At 42.3% G+C, this 14597-nt stretch overlaps 1 protein-coding gene across 1 annotated transcript in view; it reads right to left on the bottom strand.

The window, feature by feature from the left end:
- The window catches only part of RBM42 (RNA binding motif protein 42), a 918806-nt gene that overhangs the window by 225725 nt on the left and 678484 nt on the right, over positions 1-14597 (bottom strand). The window contains exon 5 of the mRNA XM_044084450.1: positions 12034-12162. Within this exon, the coding sequence (XP_043940385.1) occupies positions 12034-12162 (129 nt within the window). The remainder of the gene's footprint in view (positions 1-12033; positions 12163-14597) is intronic.

The following is a 14597-nucleotide window of genomic DNA, read 5'->3' as shown; positions in this document are numbered from 1 at the left end:
GGCCCTAAACAGAAGAGGCAGAGATAGTGACTGCCTTTATGTGTAATTTGTCTTCCAAACTGGCATTTGCCCTTTTTGGATTACATAGTAAACTTCAAAACAAAAAAGCAGTAGCCAAAGTTAAAAGAAAACTCCAACAGGGCACTTAACTGAATTGCTTATAACCAGCAAAAAATGCGGGCTAGCAGACCGACGATTGTAGAAGGCATTCAGACTGGTGGCAGAAAAGTTCTGAGAATGGTATGTGTGGACGTCACTTTTATGGCCTACATGCAATGTCCCATGTACCCCGCAGTAGTTAAAATCTTTTGTACACTGCCAAATGTAGGGTCCACCTTTGGCAGTGTTTCCCACATGTTAATAATACTGCAACATAAGAACAGGAGGACACTTAAGAAGGACCAGATGTAAGAATTACTTGAAACCAACTAACCAATCTGCAGCCACAAAACAACAATACAAATAAGCAAAGCCAACCAACAACATAACACGGTTATATACCACTGAACTATATACAAAATAAGGGAGATTGTGCATGGGGGGGGGGTGAAATTTTAACATCTACTGTTTCTAGTAAGGAGGACTTGTGCAACTATACTATATTCATCATTCTCACTGCCTCAGTGGTATACTGGTAGATTCCCAAAGCTTACTCCACTTAGGAGGAGGAAGGAAAAGGATCCAGCAGCCCCTGGAGCATGATCTTCACAAAGCCTGCACTGAAATTTGAGAATGAATCCAGTTTGCAGTGTTTTGAACAGGTATGAAAAGAAGACCAGGTTGCTGCCTGTAAAATGTTTCTATTGTCCACTCCTTATCAGTATGCCACCAAAATGGATAAGGGTCTGGTGGAATGTGCCTTAACCTTGCCTGGAGTACATTTACTTTGCTGGGAGTAACAAAAAAAAAAAAATAAAGGACAAACAACTAGCAATCACTTGGGATGACACTCCTTATCCCCAGATTAGGAAATAAATAGCTGTTCAGCTTTCCTGAAGGGTTTGATCCTGTCAAGGTAGAACTGAGCTGATAGTGCACATCTAAGGTATGCATACCTTCTCTCCCTTATTTTTAAGTTCCAGAAAGAAAAATGAAGACTGATGGCTAGATTCATGGTGACTTCAGAAACAACTTTTAGCATGAAAGAAGGATTAGTGCATAAAATAATTCTTCCTTAATAGAACATCAGATAAAGTTGGCCCACCATGAAAACTTGCAACTCAGACACCTGACTTGCAGATATGAAACCAACAAGCAAAACAGCTTTTCAAGTGATGAACCTCAAATCAGCCTGAAAGGCAGGGTAAAAAGGAGGTAAGGTCAGTTTTTCAAGAACGTAATTAAGATCCCAAGGAGGAGGAATTTGCTTTTGAGGGGATCCCCTTTTACCCCTTTATTTGCAATCTATCTGGAACTGATGGCCTGAGAACTAAAGAAGGTGGTGAATCAACATTCATTAAAGATAATGCACTTCTAGATTGGTTAAACAGCATGATTCCCTTGAATTACATCAGCTGGAACTGACTGTAGGTAAGACTCTTCTTCAAGTCATTGCCAGCTATATGACCCCTCCATGGATAGGGACATCCACTCAGCCAATTTGGATCTACTTGAGTCAATCAAGATACAACCAAACACCCTGGTTTTGGGTGACTTTAATTATCCATCCATCGACTGGGTAAATTATGTGTGTTCTAACTCACTTGCCCAAAGATCCCTGGACTTCGTCAACTCCAATGCCCTGGACCAGCTAGCTGACACACCCACAAGGGGCTCCAGTATCCTGGATCTGGTACTCACCAACATGGGAGACTGCTGCACCACCCCCAGCGTGTGGTTATCCCTGGTGAGCTCTGAACACAAATCAGTCTTGCAAGAAGTAACTATAGCAAAGATCCCCCCCCTTAGCAACAACTAGACTAAAAAACTTATTCAAAGTCAATTACAACCTCTTAAGTGACAGCATAAATAGCTTCATAGCCCCTTCCCCACTGATGGAACAGGCACCTAAGCTGAGTTATACACTAATGCTTTATACCAGCACCTGTAGAAATGTATTGACTCTGCCGTAACTGATGGAACCAATGAAGATATTCAAAGAGAAATACACCTGCCTGGTGGACAACTGCCATTAATAGGCTATACAACAGGAGAAAGAAATTGCTGTCTAAGAGTAGGAAGGAACAGTCTCACAATTGGAAACACTCCCACCTCAACTTAAACAAACAAATAAGACTCCTAGTGAAGTCATCCAAAGCTAACTACAAATCCAAATTAGCTTCCCTAACTAAGGATAACCACAAGGTATTCTTTAGTTACACCTGTAACCTCAAAGTTAAGGCCCAGATTAGAGCTGAGCTCATAGTTAATGGTACTGCATATATACAGAACATGTGGGTATAGGTAACCTACTGGCCGACAGGTTCAGTGAAAACTTCACTCCCTTGTCCCTGAAAATATATCCCAAAGCATCCCTAACACCTGTCCCCCACCTCATGTCTCCAAGGAACAGGTCTTAAACACCCTCTCCAAGGCCAAAAACAAAGCCTCTATGGAACCAGACAACATTCCGGGTTACGCTCTACATGGATTAAAACAGGAATTAGCATCACCATTGCACAAGCTTTACAATCACAGCCTAACCAATGGCTTCATCCCAGTGGAAAGAAAAACAGCTGCCATCATCCCTTTGCACAAAGGGGGTGCATCCACGGACCCCCGGGAACTATAGAGCCATTACCTTGTCCAGCCTTATCTGGAAGACCATGGAATGAATCATCATGGACCTTATTAAAAACGATACAGGAAATCTCTAAACACTTGTCTCCACCCAGTTTGGCTTTGTCAAGGGGAAGTCATGCCTGCTAAACTTGGTGGACTTCTGCGAGACAGCCACCAAAGCCCTAGATGAGGGCAAATCTGTGCATACAGCCTACCTAAACTTAGCCAAGGCCTTTGACACAAGCCCCCACTCAAGCATCACTGATGAACTCACCCAGCTGGGTATCAACCCATATATTGTCAGGTGGGTTGCAAACTGACTCACTGACAGAACTCATACTGTCAAAATAGGGGACTCCACAACCTCCAGACCCGTAACCAGTGGTGTTCCACAGGGATCAGTTCTTGGACCTCTGCTGTTCGGAATTTACTTTGCCGAAGTACAGGCTAAACTAAAGTACTGTGGCTGACAAAGTTTGCTGATGACTGCAAACTGAAAGTGATCAATGAAACCCCTATCGATGTCAACATTCTGCAAGAAGGTCTTATGCAGACTAATGATTGGTGCCTAAGTCATGGTCTTAAACTTAATAAAAAAATAAAATACATCATCATCCCCTTTGGCCAAAGTGATGTTCCTGCAAACTACCACATCTATATACCCTAAGCATCTGAGCGCACAGGTCGACAACAACCTAAACTTCTATCACCATGTCTCCACAATGGTAAGAAGGGCATTTCATATTGCTCATCTCATAAGTAAGGGCATTGCCTCCAGAAAAAAAGAGGTTATAACCTCCCTATACTCATTAGGCCAATAATAGAGTACAATGCTCCCTTTGATATGTTCCTTTCCAAACACCTGCAACAATTGGATACCAGAAAGGTTCCTTACAAAGAAAATTCAGGGTCTTCAAGATCTGTCTTATGCAGACAGACTGACATCACTGTCACTTTACTCTGTGTTGTACATACTGCTCAGAGGCGACCTGTGCCTTGTGTATAGAACAATCTCTGACCTAGCTTTAATGGAAATGCTGCACATTTGCAAGTCAAATGGCAGATGGGTCACTCGCTCAAATGACCTTAACCTGGTATGCGAAATCAACAGAACTCGCTGGAGAGAGAGATTTGTCCCACAGAGGTTGCCCCACCTTTGGAATAAGCTTCATATTCATGGTAAACAAAGCCCCTCTTGGCCATATTAAGCATAATTTGGACGACTGGATGGGTAACAGGAAATTCACCCCAGGGGTTCCACTTGTGTCCCTCTTGGCAATAGGTGCTGATTTTAGTGTCTGCTGGAACCAGATCTTGGGAACACAGGTTGAACTTGGCTAGGCTTGTAAGGGTCCTGGGAATTTTAGTAACCTGCTATAATTCTATGACTCAAGTGACAAAAAGAGAGATGAAAGACAGGGATCCATATGTAGACAAGCCAAGATGGTCACAAGATGCAGTGTGATAGATGATTAAGATAAGCCCTCACTGAGAAGCTTACACAAATATTTTTAAACCAAAGGGATAAACACCATACAGAGCCCCCGCTGATATAAATTAGGCTCACCTAGAAAGCCTGTTTTGAAAGGAGGCTAACAGAGTTATTAAAAGTGCTCCCTACATCTGGACAAAATCCAGGAAGACCTATGTCCTGAGTTTCCAATTGTGATGGTCCATCTGTGAACTGATTAGTCTGTCTGTCACTAGATTTTGCTCTCATGAGATAAAGGACACCTGAAGCACCAGAGAATGGTGCAAGGCTAGCTCCCAGCCCATCACTGTCAACAGGCAAACAGGGTAAGACCATCTATCCTCTTGTTTGTTTAAATACCATGACTGTGGTGGTGTTGTCTGTGACCAATAAAAGGGGACATGGACGCCAAAAGTGGTGAATAACTTTTAAGGCCTGAATCACTGCTAACATTTCTTTGACATTTATGTGCTTTGAAGTGTCAGGAGGACACCAGAACTCCCCTGGATACCATTTCCCATGCAAAATCTTGTGAGTCCTTCTGGAATGAATGGACTGAGATCTGGAGGGAGAAGGGCTGGTGCAGACGGACATATATCTGATCCTTCCACCACAGTGACTACTGATTCACAAAATCTAGCTGTTACTTGGAACCCCAAGGAAAGCATGTGCTGAGTCCAATATATATATATATTTTTAAATAATACTGAATTTTTCTCATGTCGTGTCTGGACAGTGGTGTCATGACGATCACTAATGCAGTGAAGCCTAGAATTTTGGGAAAGTCTCTTGTGGAGGAAGTTATTGAAGACAGAAATTCCTAAAAGTGTCCTGACCAGTCAGGACTATGCCTTCTGGTAAAAAGCCTATATTTTTTTCTATGTTGATCATACATCCCAGGAGGACAATTCCTTGTGACGGTGTAAGACAGGACATTAGTTGGCTCAACTTGAAGTCAGGAGCAATTGATATGTGGTAAGCATTCTTCAGATGTAAAATCACCATGAAACTATGGTCTGCAAGAAGGGGAAAGACCATATGTGGGATGACTATTCTGAATATGGGTACTTTCAGAAAGGTATTTAGATACTCCAAAAACTAGCACTGGTCTCCATAACAGCTACCAAAAAGACTCTGGGGTAAAATCCTTTCCCTTTTTGTTGTGTATAAAGTGCTTCTATAAAGCATGCTTGCAAATTGTGAAAGAATAATAAAGAGAAATCTGAACTTACCGACAGATGTTCAAATGATCGCGGCTGCTGCAGCCTTAGCTATATGGGTTATATCCTGACAAGGATACAACACCTAGCCAGCTTCCAAAGGTTCAGGGTTCCTTTACCAAAATGATCCAAATGAGTTGTTGCCTCATTTGTCTTCAACCTGTGGGTTTTGGATCTGTCTCGGCCATATACTTCAACCTTGGATCAGAAAACTGAGCTCCTCCTTTCCTACCCATAATGCCTCACTCTCTCTCCACCACTCAGATCGAGTTTGCTGCTGATAAGAAAAAAAATATTACCTAAAAACAACCAAGTGACAGACACACCATACAGTAGAATGCATCAGGGTCTCGAATGATGCTAAGATGACAACGTGCTGAATTGGCAGTGGCTACTCTGCCACTGCCATTCAGCACGTTGTCATCTTAGCATCGTGCTGAATGGCAGTGGCTACTCTGGCTCCCAAATGTGCGTATCATGCTTTTTTTGTATTTATGTTGTTTTCCTTTCAGTATGTCATCCGTTTTGTGAACCGTTTTACTGTTGGGTGTGTGATGAATGCAGCAGTGGTGTTTTTTTTGCTCATTTCTGATGGATTTGCCTTGAGTTTGGATCGTTGGTGCTTTTGGCGACCATTGAGTTGACTGTGTTCATCTCAGGCCTTCAGGGATGACGGTTGTGCTGAGTGTAGGAATCGGAGCATAGCTTGTGGATTATGGACTCTGGTTGATTCTGTTGGGTCGAGGATTGGTCCAGACTTTGGTATGATGCTGGTGTTGCTGGCTGGAGCTGAAGATCTCGGTGAGGATAGTGTGGAAGGAGGGGACTGTTGCGGCCACTGTAAATCATTCAAGCCTCAGGTAGTAGTGTGCCAGTGGAGAAGACTGGAGTGACAGGAGATGAACAGTGGGGACTTTGGAACATTGTTGGTGTTTGGGATGAAGTTGGCGGCAGTATCACTAAGTGGATGGTAGGATGGCTGTGGTCACTGAAATCACCACTGGGATTGGCAAAGTACAGTCATTTGCAGCTTCGATCTCTTGTTGTTGCTGTTGCTGTTACTGCTATGTGTTTGTTTTTAATTGTACATTTTTACACATCAGCTTTGAGAAACGTAATTTCGTTCAGCTGTGCACCTGCTATATGGTCTGAATGACAATAAAGTTCTACTTGACTTGATACAGTAGTGGGAGAAACCTGAATGGATCTCTGCCAAGTCCTCCCAGGATCTGAGAAAAGGGGGAAAGAGGGGGGGAAAGGGTGAAGATAAATGAAGCAACAACTCAGAAGGAACATTATGTTAAGAACATAACTTTATCTGAAGTTGTCTTCATTTGGTCTTCAACCTGTGGGACAGAGTCCCCAGCTACATAATCTCTGGGTGGCCCTCAAGGAAAGATATTCCAGAGAACAGCAGAGCCAAATGAGGCCCTGCTCCTGGAACAGTCATCCAATTTGTAATGGGATATGAAGAAGTTACAGGAAGACCAAGCAAATGCTGAACAAATGTCACTCACTGGAACTCTGGACCAAAAGGCTGCGGAAGGTGATAAAGACGTAGTGGAATGCGCCTTGATCTGATGTAGTAAAGGAATTCCCTTATTAGAATACTCCAATGCAATACACTTTGAGATCCAATTACCTAGAGTAATTTTACTGACTGGTCTTCCTAATCTAGAAATAGCAAAGGAAAGAAAAAATTTTCCAATTTTCTGATGTTTTTGTTCTATCCAAGTAAAAACGTAACTGTCTGTTGACATCAAGCAAATGAAGCTTGCATCTTCCCTTGTTTGGAAATTAGGGAAGAAGACTGGGAGATTATTAACTTGGTTGATGTTGGCCTCTGAAGCAACCTTGGCCATAAAGGAAGGATTAGTGTGAAGAGTCATTCTGCCATTGTGAAAGACAAGATAAGGGTTTTTTTAATGGATAAGGCTTGAAGTTCCGAAATCCTCTTAGCAGATAGTGACAGCCACTAAGAAGGATGTCTTCCAAGATAAAAACTGTAAATCAAGTGTGGCAGCTGGTTCAAAGGGAGCAGAAACCATGGCTTGTAACACCAAAGTTAAGTCCCAAGGGGCCATAGGACCTTTGACCAGAGGCCGAAGCAGAAAGGTGCCCTTCAAAAAAGCCTAACATATTTTCGTGGATGCCAAAGATATAGAGGTTTCACCAATATGGAAATACGAGATGGCCACCAACTGCACCTTAACTGTATAAAAACTAGCTCCACTGTTAAAGATGTGAGCCAAGAAATCCAGAATAGCTGAAACAGGAGGCGTGAAAGGGCCTAACTGATGCTGATGTGCCCAAATAGAAAATTTCTTCCATTTGCTGGAGTACATTTTCCTGGTAGAGGCCTTATGACCTGCGATCAAAATCTTATTAACAGGAGAGGATAGCCCGGGAGTTCTAGCCATCGATGGAAGTGGAGTAACCAAGCGATTAGCTTCAGGTTGAGAACATCTGGATGATGACTGTCTGAAGGGTGGGACCGGAAGATCCAGGGAAGGGATCAACAGTCCAAGGAGGACACACAAGGTGACACCACAAGAAAGGGAACCAAACTTGTTGAGGCCAGAATGGGGCAATGAGGATGACTTTGCACTTCAACCTCTGAGATTTCTGGAGGAATTTGGGTATTAAGGGAAGTGGAGGATAGGCATAAAAAAGATGGGGGCCAAGCATGGATCAGGGCGTCTACGGGGGACTCCCGTGGAGAGAGGATCAGGGCAAAATATTTGTACACTTGGTGCTGGAAGAAGAGAAGAGATCACAGCAAGGTTAACCCCATTTCTGACAGATCATGATTGCCACTGAAAGGTTGAGAAACCACTCATGAGGCATCAGAACAGTTCAGCTGAGCTCGTCTGCTAGAAAATTTGACATCCCTGGAATGTACATTGCTACAAGAAAGCGGTTGGAAGACATCGCCCACTCCTACAATCTCATGGCATCTCGACATGGGGGTTAAGACTTGATTCCTCCCTGCTTGCTGATGTACCAGACAACAGACATGTTGTCTCTCTGGATGGCAACTGTCCTCTTGGAAAGAGAGACATGAAGAGCTTGCAACGCTAAAAGGACCGTCCTCATCTCCTGGACATTTACATGCAAATTGGCCTCTAGAGGGGACCAGGTACCTTGGAAAGTCTGACTCAACCAATGCCCCACCACTATAGCAGGGAGGTGTCCATGGTCTTGGTAGGGGAGGGAATGAACAATCGCCCTAAGTACAGATCCTGAGACCAAAGCCGCCATAGGAGACTCCTTCCAGACTCGAGATAGTTTTATGGGACAGTCCACAGGCAGTTCGAGGAAAGGATCACTGCACCACTAGGGTCCACTGAAGTACACTCATGTGAAGGCGAGACATCAGCAGAAGAGTTATGGTAGCACCATCGACCTCAATGCTCTGAGAATGAGAAATGCAGGGAGAGGATGATCAGAAAGAATGCGAATTACATGCAGCTGAAGGGACTTAATTCTGTCTTGGGGGAAGAAAGGCCATACATTGTTTTGTGTCCAGTCGAGCTGATATAGTGAATATAAAAAGTGTACATGTCCCTGTTAAAATACCAGGTTTTTGTGATATAAAAAATGAGACCACAATAAATCATTTCAAAACTTTTCCCCCCTTTAATGTGACCTATAACCTGTACAATTCAATTGAAAAACAAATCTGTTAGGGGACAAATATAAAAAATAAAAACATGTACAATAAGCTGGTTGCATACGTGTGCACACCCTTAACCTAATACTTTGTTGAAGCACCTTTTGAAATAATTACAGCATTCAGTCTTCTTGGGTAGGAATCTATCAGCATGGCACATCTTGACTTGGCAATATCTGCCCATTCTTCCTTGCAAAAGTACTCTAAATTTGTCAGATTGCGAGGGCATCTCTTGTGCACAGCCCTCTTCAAGTCACCCCACAGATTTTCTATTGGCTTTAGGTCTGGGCTCTGGCTGGGCCATTCCAAAACTTTACTTTTTTTTCTGGTGAAGACATTCTTTTGTTGATTTGGATGCATGTTTGGGGTCACTGTCACGTTGAAAGGTGAAATTCTTCATCTTCAGCTTTCTACAGATGCCTGAAGGTTTTGGGCCAAAAGTGACTGGTATTTGGAACTGTTTAAAATTCCCTCCACCTTGACTAAAGCCCCAGTTCCAGCTGAAGAAAAGCAACCCCAAAGCATGATACTGCCACCACCATGCTTCACCCTGGGGATGGTGTTCTTTTGGTGATGCAAAGTGTTGTTTTTGCACCAAACGTACCTTTTGGAATTGTGGCCAGAAAGTATAGCCTTGGTCTCATCAGACCATAACATATTTTCCCATGTTTAGGGGAGACAATGTATTGTTCTGCAAATGTTAGCTGAGCCTGAATGTTTTTCTGTGTAAGAAAAGGTTTCCAACTTGCAATCCTACTCCATAGTCCAGACATATGGAGAATACTGGAAATTGTTGTTACATCTAGCACACAACCAGTACTTGCCAGAAATTCCCGCAGCTCTTTCAGTGTTGCTATAGGGCTCTTGGCAGCCTTCCTGACCAGTTTTCGTCTTGTCTTTTTATCAATTTTGGAGGGACGTCCAGTTCTTTGCAACATCACTGTTGTCCCATATTTTCTCCACTTTTTGATGACTGTCTTCACTGTGTTCCATGGTATATCCAATGCTGTGGAAATGTTTTTGTACCCTTCTCCTGACTGAAACTTTCAACAATGAGATCCCCTTGATGCTTTGTAAGCTCTCTGCAAGCCATGGCTTTTGCTGTGGCAAGCAACTGAGTAAATGTCAGGAAAATCCTACTAGGACAGCTGAACTTTATTTGGGGTTAATCAGAGTCTCTTTAACTGATATGGCAGGTGTGTACCCAAGAAGACTGAATGTTGTAATTAAATCAAAAGGTGCCTCAACAAAGTATTAGTTTAAGGATGTGCACACTTATGCAACCAGCTTATTACATGTTATTTTTTATATTTTTTCCCTAACAGATGTGTTTTTCAATTGAATTGTACAGGTTATAGGTCACATTAAAAGTGGGAAAAGTTCTGAAATGATTTATTGTGGTCTCATTTTTTTATATCACAAAAACCTGGCATTTTAACAGGGGTGTGTACATTTTTTATATCCACTGTAGCTACATATAACCTCAGTACAACATCCCTGACTTAGTTTCACATCTATCTTTCTAATCGACAGCAGCCTACCAAATGGGAAAACAAACTCTCCCCCTGTCTACCCATCACTTTTGGATTCCACCAAGGCTCCATCCTCGGACCCCTCCTCCATCAATTTACCAACAACCTCATTAATTCCACTCAACCAACCTCTATCATTAAATACGCCAATGATGCCACTCCTATCTGCTCTGCCACCTCACCTCAGGGACTACAAGAAAAAACAAAAAATCTCTCCAAGACAGGGATAACTACCTCACCGACCATCAACTTTTACTTAAACCAAACAAAACTAAGCTAATGGTCTTCTGTAATAAAAATGCTAAAAATAACCAACCTCCTCTCACCATCTACTCCTCTAATAGTACAAAAATTGAACCAGTTGATCAAACAATGCTTCTAGGTGTAACATCAGACAACTGACAAAAATTCAACAACCATATATCACTAACAATTAAAGTCCACATCAAACTTAGCTCACTCTATAGGGCCAAGCCATACCTCACAAACAATGCCAGACTATCCACAGCCAGATCCCACCTACTCTCCACCCTGCTTTATTGCTCCCAAATTTTTACCAACCTGTGCAAGTCTGACTTGAATAACCTAGAGACCTGCTATAACAAAACAGCCAAGTTTGCCGTAAACCAACCCCATAGAGCTCATCACTGTTCGCGCTTCACCAACTCAACTTAATTAACTACCCAACCTATTACCTCTTAACCAACTAACCACTGCCCACAGTATCATCCAGAAACCCAACAACTGTCCTGCTCTCACTGACCTAGTGCAACCTAATACAAACTTCAGGTCCCTTAGATCATCTGACAAACTAATTTTAAAGATAACTAAATCCCATAAGTACTATGGAGACTCCCTCTACCCTAATAAAACATCTAAAGCCTGGAACTTACTATCACAAAACATCCTACAAAATCAAACACCATCACAAATTCAAATTACTCCTACAAGGGCACCTCACTAATCATTAGCTAAGCTCCTGCACAGCTCCTGGCTAATTACACCCACTCTTTCTCTAAATAGATCTGCTTTGCATACATACCAACCTATACTCTCCTACGTGACAAGTTATTACTTGCTTGTCAGTTTTGCATTTTTAACCTCACAACCATGTAAAAAAATGTTTATACTTGTTATCACGATTATACACTCACCTACATATTGTGAACTAGTCCCTTGCAACTTTTAATCCAATATTTCTGTATTTGTACAGTGTATGTGGTTCGCTGTTGTATTTTTTCCTCTGCTGTTTTGCTGTCAATTACTTGTTGGCGCTTTTCTCTCCGGGTCTCTGCTAAAACCTGGCTACTGGCCCAGTTGGACACCATCCGTAAACAAATGTAAATAATAAATAAATAAAATATCAAACAAAATTCTTTATCAAAACCAGATTTGTGTATCAGTATTTGGACTCACCTCATTCTTCTTCATAGGTGGTGCAGAGTACACAGTTGGTGCAGCCTGGATAACCGATGTGGTCAGCTTTGGTGCAGGTTGGATGATGGGTCGTGGAAGAGACATCATTGGGGTCACTGGAGGACCCACCTACCAAGGAAAAACAGAAGCAACACCTTAAGATCTTTGAATACAGGTCAACAGTTCAGCACAGAAAAATAAGACAGCTTACTTTAATTCTTCAAAGAGAGATACCCTGGATGTGAAGGAGACCTGAAGGAACAGACTGAGATGGTTTCAGGTTACCAACCAAATTTTAAATTCTGGATCCCAAACAAAAAAAAGTTTACTGTGGTGAAAATATGCTCTTGGTATTATCAGTGCAAGAGAGAGTCCAGACAAGTCCCTGTTATCTATGTCATCCTTTCCTTACTGGTCAAATATGTAAAGATGTAAGGAAAACAATGTGCACCTATGGCAACCAATAAACTGAAAGCTCCTTTCAGCCTCCTCACCAGTTAAAAGTTAATTCTGTGTTTGCCTTATAACAAATTTGTGCTAATAGTCTAGTAAAACCATAATGTCAGAAAGCCAGGATACACTACCATCTGCTTGAAGGTTTACTAGTGACAGGATTCAGCAGCAGATACAAAATATTTAGCTGCTGATGAAAGATGACAGCAGGTGGTCTGCAGTCTACCTATGAAGTTGTAGCCAACCCACATTCACTGCTCCTCACTTTTTTCATTACTTCCTATGCGTGTCCCCCTGAATCCCTTGTACCGAGCTTGCACTACTCCACTGCCTCTAGCAAGACATTGCAGAGTTGCTGTTTCTATAAAACAGCATTTAATTCAGTTTTGCATCACCTCACTTCCAGCAGCCATCCAAATCCTTACCATCTATTGTTCTTTTTCATTTCCATCACTTTCACTCCTCCAATGACAATATGATCGACCCAAATCTCAACTCTTCCTTCTGTTCCAACTTAAACATGCCCATCTGTCCCCAGTTCTCTCTTCAAACCTCAGGCCTCACCCTCACCATTTGTGCCGTATATTTTATGCAGTCTTCTGAATGGCCACAAGAATCGGGCAGAGTACTCTAAATATGGTTTTTCAAGTGCAGTACACAAAGGAAGAAAGACTTCTTCACCTCAGGAGTCATATGTTGGTGAACTCCAGTATCATGAATGCCTTTCACTAGTGCCATTTCAAACTCACTACAGTGTTTTATTTATCTTAGGGATGATAATTACCTCAAGATTTTTTTCCTGTTCTGTTTTTCCAATAACCATTCTTCCAAACGAAGGTTTTCTTTTTCTTTTTCATATAGAAACCATGATTTATTTGATACCAGGTTACTAAACCCACAGCTTACAGTCGCTCAAACAGGACAATTACTGAGCATCAAAAGTCACTGCTAGCAGACATCTGTTGAGCAATTTTGGATAATGACCATTTTTCAACAAGTTCTGTTGGCATAATGATTATGTTTTTCACTTCCAATATCTGCATGGAGCTTCCATATTCTTCATGTGGGGTTTCTCCCACCTTCAAAAACATGCTGTATGTTTCCACTTCAAATTCACCCAAGAATGGAGTTGTAGGAAAAATCACTGACTCTTGATGATACCTAAAGGAGGAAGAGTTGTATAGACTACCTGCTTTGGGCATCAACTGTGGTGCACAGTATCCTCTAGATGGAAGACTTACAAACTGCACAGTGCCAGAGCTAGACACTCAGTGGTGTAAAAACTGTCTCTAAGTGATTTGGTCTCACTGACTAATGTTGCCAAAAATAGGCATGGGTATTTGCTGGTGACACATGGGATGAGAATCCAGCCTACTCTGACCTACGCCAGGAATCTTTGCTAATGGTGGGAGGGGCCTATGTGGCCCTAATGGTCACCGCATGTATGCCATAAAGCCCAGCAGCCCTGGGTCAATAAGCTACTGGCCAACTAGTGTTCAGCTGCTCAGCTTGGTTATCTGAGATAGCTCTGTTGATCGAAAGCTGGAAGAAAAAACAATCAACCTGCCAAACCCAGGTATTGCTACACTCAATATAGGTTCACTGACTGGAAGCAGCTTGGAAGTGGATGGCAAGATAAGAAAATGGCTGGACATACTCTGCATCCAGAAGACAAATGGAAGGGCGGTGCAGCAAAGCCACTTGGCTTGAAATGCAGACTCTACTACATACAGGGACAAACTAGAAATGCAGTGAGAATTGTGGTGAAAGAGATGCTTCAGATGTCAGTGAGGGATGCAATTAGAATTAGTGACACTCATGGGAATTAACCTCCAGTGTAAAGACAGGGCACTATTCATAATTTCAGCCTATGCCCCACAGCAGGGTTGTGATAGTGAGGAAAACAGTACATTCAGGCAGCAACTGCAGACAGTGCAATTGTGTCACACTTACCATAACTGTAGATATGCGAGTAGATTCATGTTGCAGTACTGGCCCTTGGGTTTTCCAGCCATACAAAAGCCCACAACTGGCCTGATTTCCAGAGTGTTTTCATCATCCCTAGCCAGATATCTGCTGGCTGACATTTGGATGTCAGGGTTATAACAGAG

The sequence above is a fragment of the Protopterus annectens genome, chromosome 9.part0, assembly GCF_019279795.1.
Source record: "Protopterus annectens isolate FY-2018-M chromosome 9.part0, PAN1.0, whole genome shotgun sequence".
Lineage (NCBI taxonomy): Eukaryota > Metazoa > Chordata > Ceratodontiformes > Protopteridae > Protopterus > Protopterus annectens.
This window is presented reverse-complemented; position numbering and strand designations above follow the sequence as displayed.